Source organism: Chamaea fasciata, unplaced genomic scaffold, assembly GCF_029207755.1.
Source record: "Chamaea fasciata isolate MVZ Bird 193981 ecotype frontalis unplaced genomic scaffold, bChaFas1.0.hap1 SCAF_1076, whole genome shotgun sequence".
Taxonomy (NCBI): Eukaryota; Metazoa; Chordata; class Aves; order Passeriformes; family Sylviidae; genus Chamaea; species Chamaea fasciata.
In genome coordinates this window covers 23,024-31,061 of record NW_027095161.1, presented here as the reverse complement: position 1 = coordinate 31,061, position 8,038 = coordinate 23,024, and the positions used below count along the sequence as shown (strand labels likewise).

The 8,038-nt window shown below is 52.9% G+C and overlaps 1 protein-coding gene across 1 annotated transcript; it reads left to right on the top strand.

The window, feature by feature from the left end:
* Positions 1–379: 379 nt before the first annotated feature.
* BCL3 (BCL3 transcription coactivator) lies at positions 380–7,629 on the top strand (the record flags this gene model as incomplete). The annotated part of the gene is made up of 7 exons (XM_066174878.1): positions 380–949; positions 1,370–1,601; positions 3,328–3,416; positions 4,118–4,195; positions 5,441–5,608; positions 6,072–6,147; positions 7,372–7,629. Coding segments are annotated over 7 exons (1,410 nt in total), but the record flags the coding sequence as incomplete, so codon positions are not given.
* Between the last annotated feature and the right edge of the window lie 409 nt (positions 7,630–8,038).

Below are 8,038 nucleotides of genomic sequence, written 5' to 3'. Positions count from 1 at the left end.
TTGGGGGAAATTGGGGGGAAAAACTGAGAAAAATCGGGGAAATTTGGGGGGAAATTGGGGGAAAAAACTGGGAAAATGGGGGAAATTGTGGGAAAATGTGGGAGAAAATTTGGGGGAAATCTGTGAAAAAAACCCCGGGAAATTTGTGGGAAAATTGGGGGAGAAAAATGGGAAAATTGGGGGAATTTGTGGGAAAAAAAAACTGGGGAAATGTGTGGAAAACTGGGGGAAAAAAACCTGGGAAAAACAGGGAAATTCAGGGGGAAAAAAAAAAAAAAGGGAAAAATCGGGGAAATTTCGGGGGAAATTGGGGGAAACTGGGGGGTGGGAAAAACCCGGGAAAAACGGGGGAAATCAGGGAAATCTGTGGGAAAATTAGGGAAAACCGAGGGGAAAAAACCTGGGAAGAATCGGGGAAATTCGTGGGAAAATTGAGGGGAAAACCGGGAAAAATTGTGGGGAAAAAAATGAGGGAAAAAAAACTGGGGAAACTTGGGAAAACCTGGAGGTGGAAAACGCCGGGGAAATTTGTGGGGAAACTGGGAGGAAAATCGGGAAAAATTGGGGGGGAAAAAACGGGGGAAAATGGGGGAATTCGGGAGGAAAAAAACCTGGGAAAAATCGGGGAAATTTCTGGGGAAACTGGGGGAAACTCGAGGTGGGAAAAACGGGGGAAATCAGGGAAATTTGTGGGAAAACTGGGGAAAACCGAGGGGAAAAAACCTGGGAAGAATCGGGGAAATTTCTGGGGAAACTGGGGGAAACTGGGGGTGGGAAAAACCCGGGAAAACCGGGGGAAATCCGTGTAAAATCGGTAAATTTGGGGGTGTCCCCCCCCAGGCCGCTGCACATCGCCGTGGCCCAGGGCGCGCTGGGCGCCGCCCGCCGCTTGGTGGCGCTGTTCCTGCGGGGGGGCCGCGACCTGGACGTGTACAATCACCTGAGACAGGTGAGGGGGGGGGCGGGGACCCTCGGGGGGAGGTTGGGGGAAAAAACCGGGATTTGGGGACATGGGGGGGGCGAGTGAGCCCCGCCCCTTTTGCACACCTTGGCCACACCCTCAGCTCCACCCCCTCACCTGTCCCAGGTGTCCCCTGTGTGTCCCACCTGTGGCTCCGGTGTCTTGTCACACCTGTGTCCCACCTGTCCCCACAGACGCCGCTGCACCTGGCGGTGATCACGGGCCAGGTGACCCTGGGGCTGTCCCCAGGTGTTGTCACCTGTCCCAGGTGTTGTCACCTGTGTCCCACCTGTCCCCACAGACGCCGCTGCACCTGGCGGTGATCACGGGCCAGGTGACCCTGGGGCTGTCCCCAGGTGTTGTCACCTGTCCCAGGTGTTGTCACCTGTGTCCCACCTGTCCCCACAGACGCCGTTACACCTGGCGGTGATCACGGGCCAGGTGACCCTGGTGCGCCTCCTGGTGGCGCACGGCGCGTCCCCGATGTGTCCGGACCGCCTGGGCCGCACCTGCGCTCACCTGGCCTGCGGTTCTCACCTGCCGGGGGGCGGGGCCTCGGCCGGGCCACGCCCCCGCGTCCTGCGCGAGCTGCTGCGCACGCCCGGCCCCGCCCCCGACCTGCAGGCGCGCGACTACGAGGGTGAGAGAGAAATGGGGGAAAAATTGGGGGAAAATGGGGAAAAAATGATTGGGGGGAAATTTGGGGGGAAATGGGGGAAAATGGGGAAAAATGGGGAGAAATTGGGGGAAATGGGGAAAAAATGGGGGGAAAATGGGGAAAAATTGGGGAGAAAACGGGGAGGAAAATTGGGGGGAAATTGGGGGGAAAATGGGAAAAATTGGGGAAAAAATTGGGAAAAAATTGGGGAAAATGGGGAAAAATTGGGGGAAAATGGGGGAAAATGGGGGGAAAATGGGGAAAAAATTGGGGAGAAAATGGGCAAAAAATTGGGGAAAATGGGGAAAAATTGGGGAAAAATTGGGGAGAAAATGGGGAGAAATTGGGGAAAAATTGGGGGGAAATTGGGAAGAAATTGGGGGAAAATGGGGAAAAAATCGGGGGAAAATTGGGGGAAAATTGGGGGAAAATTGGGGGAAAATTGGGGGGAAAATTGGAGAAAAAATTGGGGAAAATGCAGAAAAAATGAGGAAAAATTGGGGGAAAAAAGGGGGGAAATTGAAAAAAAAATGGGGAAAAATTGGGAAAAAATGGGGAAAAATTGGGGGGAAAATGGGGAAAAAATTGGGGAGAAAATGGGGGAAAATGAGGAAAAATTAGGGGAAAAAATTGGGGAAAATGGGGGGAAAATGGGGAGAAAAATTGGGAAAAAAATTGGGGAAAAAATGGGGGGAGGGGGAAATGTCCCGAAAATTGGGGAGAATTTGGCAAAAAATGGGGGAAAAATGAGGAAAAATTGGGGAAAAAAGGGGAAAAAATTGGGAAAAAATGGGGGAAAAATTGGGAAAAAAAGAGGAAAACTTGGGGAAAAAAGGGGGAAAAATTGGGGAAAAATGGGGAAAATTGGGAAAAAATTTCATTCATTTCATTTTTTGATTTTCGGGCGGAATTTTTTGATTTTTGGCGGAATTTCGGGGGGGAATTTTTTGGGGGGAATCCTGGGAATTTTTTTGGGAATTTGGGGGTCCCTGACCCCCCCTTTGGGCCCCCCCCCCCTCATTCAGGAACTCCAAAATTCGGGAATTTCCCTGAATTTTTATTAATTTTGGGGCGGATTTTTTGATTTTTTTGGGGGGGGGATTTTTTTTCGGGAATTTTGGGGGGGAATTTTTGGGGGCGTGTCAGGAATTTGGGGAGGGGTCTCTGTCCCCCTTGGGACCCCTCATCGAAAGGCTCCAAAATTCGGGATTTTCGTGATTTTTTTTCGGCGATTTTCATTTTTATTGTTTTTTTCAATTTATTATTATTTTTTGCGGGGAGAAATTTTTTGGGAATTTTTTTTTTGGGAATATTTTTGTGGGGGGGGCTGTGTCAGGAATTTGGGGGGGGATTTTCTCATTAATTTATTTCGTTAATTTTTGGGCGGGATCATTTCGATTGTCGGGGGGGGGAACTTTTTTATTTTTTTTATTATTTTTGGAATATTTTTGGGATTTGTTTTGGAATTTTTGGGGGGAATTTTTGGGGGAATTTTTTTTGGGGGGGGGAAATTTTTTGGGGGGAATTTGGGGGTGTCTGACCCTCCCCCCCCTCATTCAAGAGCTCCAAAATTCGGGAATTTCCCTGAAATTTTGAATTTTTGGGCGGGAAATTTCGGGATTTTTTCGGGAATTTTTTTGGGGGGGGGGGGAATATTTTGGGAATTTTGGGGGTCCCTGACCCCCCCTTTGCGCCCCTCCCCCCCCAGGTCTGACCCCCCTGCACGTGGCCGTGGCCTCGGGATCCCGCGAGAGCGTCCTGGTGCTGCTGGAGCACGGCGCCGACGTCGACGCCGTGGTGAGAAATCCGGGCGGAATTCCCGGGATTTCGGGAAGTTTCGGGAAATTTCGGGAAATTTCGGGAAATTCGGGGGGATTTTGGGTGGGGGGCGGTTCAGGGGATGTTTAAGGGGGATTTTGGGGATTTTTTTTTTTTTAATTTTAAATTTTGGAGGGATTTCGGGAGGATTTTTTGGGGGAAATTTTGGGGAGGTTTTTTGGGGGGGGAATTTTGGGAATTTTGGGGGGGATTTGGGGAATTTTGGGAGGATTTTGGGGGGATTTGAGGGGATTTCGGAGGGATTTCGGGGATTTTTTTGGTGCAATTTGGCGGGAATTTGGGAAGATTTTTGGGATTTTGGGGGGAATTCATATTTTGGAGGATTTGGGGCAATTTGGGAATTTTTTTTTTTTTTTTGGTGGGGGGGAGAGATTTTTTTTGAGGATTTTGGGGGAATTTTGGGGAGGGATTTTTGGGAGAGTTTTGGGGAATTTCCGGGAATTTGGGGGGGAATTTTCGGGGAATTTTGGGGGGAATTTGGAGGAATTTAGGGGAAATTTTGGGGGATTTTTGGGGGATTTTTGGGAGAGTTTTGGAGAATTTCCGGAAATTTTGGGGGGAATTTGGGGTTTTCAGGGACCCCCAAAATTCCAGGCGGGGTCTCTGACCCGGATTTTGGGGGATTTTGGGGGATTTTGGGGGATTTTGGGGTGTTTTAGGACATCAAGAGCGGGCGGTCGCCGCTGCTGCACGCCGTGGAGAACAACAGCCTCGAGATGGCCGAGCTGCTGCTGCAGGTGACCCCAGATTTTGGGAATTTTGGGGGATTTGGGGGAATTTTGGGAAATTTGGGGTGATTTCGGGGATTTGGGGGGGATTTTGGGTTGGATTTGAGGATTTTGGGGTCGGATTTTGGGGATTTTGGGGTCGGATTTTGGGGATTTTGGGGTCAGGATTTGGGGATTTTGGGGTCGGATTTTGGGGATTTTGGGGTCGGATTTTGGGGATTTTGGGGTCACGATTTGGGGATTTTGGGGTCAGGATTTGGGGATTTTGGGGTCGGATTTTGGGGATTTTGGGGTCGGATTTTGGGGATTTTGGGGTCAGGATTTGGGGATTTTGGGGTCGGATTTTGGGGATTTTGGCGTCAGAATCTGGAGATTTTGGGGTCAGGATTTGGGGATTTTGGGGTCAGGATTTGGGGATTTTGGGGTCAGGATTTGGAGATTTTGGGGTCAGGATTTGGGAGATTTTGGGGTCGGATTTGGGGATTTTGGGGTCGGAGTTTGGGGATTTTGGGGTCAGGATTTGGGAGATTTTGGGGTCGGAGTTTGGGGATTTTGGGGTCGGATTTGGGGATTTTGGGGTCGGAGTTTGGGGATTTTGGGGTCGGATTTGGAGATTTTGGGGTCGGATTTTGGGGATTTTGGGGACAGGATTTGGGAGATTTTGGGGTCGGATTTTGGGGATTTTGGGGTCGGATTTTGGGGATTTTGGGGTCGGGATTTGGAGATTTTGGGGTCGGGATTTGGAGATTTTGGGGTCGGATTTTGGGAGATTTTGGGATCAGGATTTGGGGATTTTGGGGTCGGATTTTGGGGATTTTGGGGTCAGGATTTGGGATTTTGGGGTCAGGATTCGGGGATTCTGGGTCAGATTTTGGGGATTTTGGGGCGATTTTTGGGGCGATTTTGGGGTTTTTTTTGGGGCGATTTGGGGAGATTTTGGGGGGGATTTTTTGGGTCGGATTTGGGGTCAGACTCGGGGAATTTTGGGCGTCGGACTTTGAAGATTTTTGGGTCCGAATTTGAGGATTTTGTGGGTCAGATTTTGGGGTTTTCTGGGTGATTTTGGGTGGATTTTTGGGGGGGATTTTGGGGGGATTTCGAGGCGATTTTTGGGGCGATTTTTGGGGCGATTTTGGGGGTTTTTTTTGGGGGGCGATTTTGGGATCTTTTAGGACCCCCCCCGTGGGGGGGTTTTTTGGGGTGTCCCCGTTCATATTTCGGGGCTCCCCCGACCCCCGGGTTCGGCAATTCCAGCGCGGCGCCAGCGTGAACGCGCAGTCGTACGCCGGCTGCACGGCGCTGCACGCGGCCGCGGGCCGGGGGCTGCTGCGGCTGCTGCGGCTCCTGCTGCGCTGCGGGGCCGACTGCGGCCTGCGGAACCTGCACAACGACACCCCCGCGGGCGTGGCCGCCAGCGCGCAGGTGAGTCCAGGTGGGCAGGTGAGTCCAGGTGGGAAATTTGGGGGGATTTGGAGCGATTTTGGGGCATTTAAAGGGGATTTTAGGGGCGTTTTGGGCTCGGGAACCTGCACAAGGACACCCTGTGGGCGTGGCCGCCAGCGCGCAGGTGAGTCCCGGGCTCAGGTGAGTCCAGGTGTGAATTTTTGGGGGATTTGGGGGAGTTTTGAGCAGTTTATTGGGGAGTTTTGGACTCGGGAACCTGCACAAGGACACCCTGTGGGCGTGGCCACCAGCGCTCAGGTGAGTCCCGGGCTCAGGTGAGTCCAGGTGGGAAATTTGGGGAGGATTGGAGCAACTTTGGGGGGATTTTGGGTGGGAATTCGGGGGATTTTGGGTGGGAATTCGGGGGATTTGGGATGGGAATTTTTTTTTGGGGGGCGGGGAAGATTTTGGAGTCTCTGATCGCCGCCCCTCCCGCCCTCAGGTGATCGACATCCTGCGGGGAAAAGCCTCGAGACCCCCCCAGGAGCCCCCCAAACCCCCCCGGGATCCCCCCCACGGTGAGCCCCGAGCCTGGGGGGGCCTGGGGGGGAAATTCCCGAATTTGGGGGGAAAATTCCAGAATTTGGGGGGAAATTCCCGAATCTGGGGGGGAAATTCCCGAATTTGGGGGGAAATTCCCGAATCTGGGGGGAAAATTCCCAAATTTGGGGGGAAATTCCCGAATCTGGGGGGGAAATTCCCAAATCTCGGAGGGAAATTCCCGAATTTGGGGGGGAAATTCCCAAATTTGGGGGGAAATTCCCAAATCTGGGGGGGAAATTCCCAAATCTGGGGGGAAATTCCCAAATCTGGGGGGGAAATTCCCAAATTTGGGGGGAAATTCCCAAATCTGGGGGGGGAAATTCCCAAATTTGGGGGGAAATTCCCAAATTTGGGGGGGAAATTCCCAAATTTGGGGGGAAATTCCCAAATCTGGGGGGAAATTCCCAAATCTGGGGGGAAATTCCCAAATCTGGGGGGGAAATTCCCAAATCTGGGGGGAAATTCCCAAATTTGGGGGGAAATTCCCGAATCTGGGGGGAAAATTCCCAAATCTGGGGGGGGAAATTCCCGAATCTGGGGGAAAAATTCCCAAATTTGGGGGGGAAATTCCCAAATTTGGGGGGAAAATTCCCAATTTTTGGGGTGTTTAGGGGGGGGATTTTGGGGGTCCTGGAGGGGGGGGGGAAATTCCCAAATTTTAGGGAGTCTCAGATGGAAAAATTTCCCAAATTTTGGGGGCCCCTGGGGGGGGGAGAAATTCCCAAATTTGGGGGGAAAATTCCCGAATTTGGGGAGAAAATTCCCAATTTTTGGAGTGTTTGGGGAGGGATTTTGGGGGTCCGGTGGGGGAGGGGGGGAATTCCCAAATTTGGGGAGAAAATTCCCAATTTTTGGAGTGTTTGGGGGGGGGGGATTTTGGGGGTCCCGGGGAGGAGGAAATTCCCGATTTTCGGGGGATTCGGCGACAAATTCCCAAATTTTGGGGGGGGGGGGGTGTTAGGGGTGGTTTGGGGGGGATCCTGAGGGGAAAATTCCTGAATTTTGGGGGGATTTTGGGGGAATTCCCAAATTTTGGGGGTCTCGGATGGAAAAATTCCCAAATTTTGGGGGCCCTGGGTGGGATTTTGGGGCATCGTGGGAGAAAATTTCCCCAATTTTGGGGTTTTTCGACCGGAAAAAAACCCCAAAAATTCCCAAATTTCGGCTTTTTTTTTTTTTCTGACCCCGCCCCTTTCCAGGCAGCGCCGCGGAAGCCCCGCCCACTTCCGCGCCCGCAGCCAATGGGGTGCAAGGGGCGGGAGCTCCGCCGCTGGAGGGAAATCCCGCCCACCGGCACAGCACGGACCAATCCGAGGCGGCGCTGGGAGGGTCACGCCCGCCCCCCGGCGCCTCCGAGGCTCCGCCCACGCGAGGGGCGGGGCCAGGGCAGCATTAACGGCGCGCCGCCAGGGGGCGCCAAGGCCCGGGAAAGAAAATAAATTCCTCCAAAAAATGGACTGGGATGGACTGGGATAAACTGGGATGGACTGGGATAAACTGGGATGGACTGGGATGGAACTGGGAGGGACTGGGAGGGACTGGGATGGACTGGGAGGGACTGGGATGGACTGGGATAAACTGGGATGGACTGGGAGGGAACTGGGAGGGACTGGGAGGGACTGGGATGGACTGGGATAAACTGGGATGGACTGGGAGGGACTGGGAGGGACTGGGATGGACTGGGAAGGAACTGGGAGGGACTGGGAGGGACTGGGAGGGAACTGGGATGGAACTGGGAGGGACTGGGATGGACTGGGAGGGAACTGGGAGGGACTGGGATGGACTGGGATGGACTGGGATGGACTGGGAGGGGACTGGGATGGACTGGGATGGACTGGGCCGAACTGGTCTGAACTGGTCTGAACT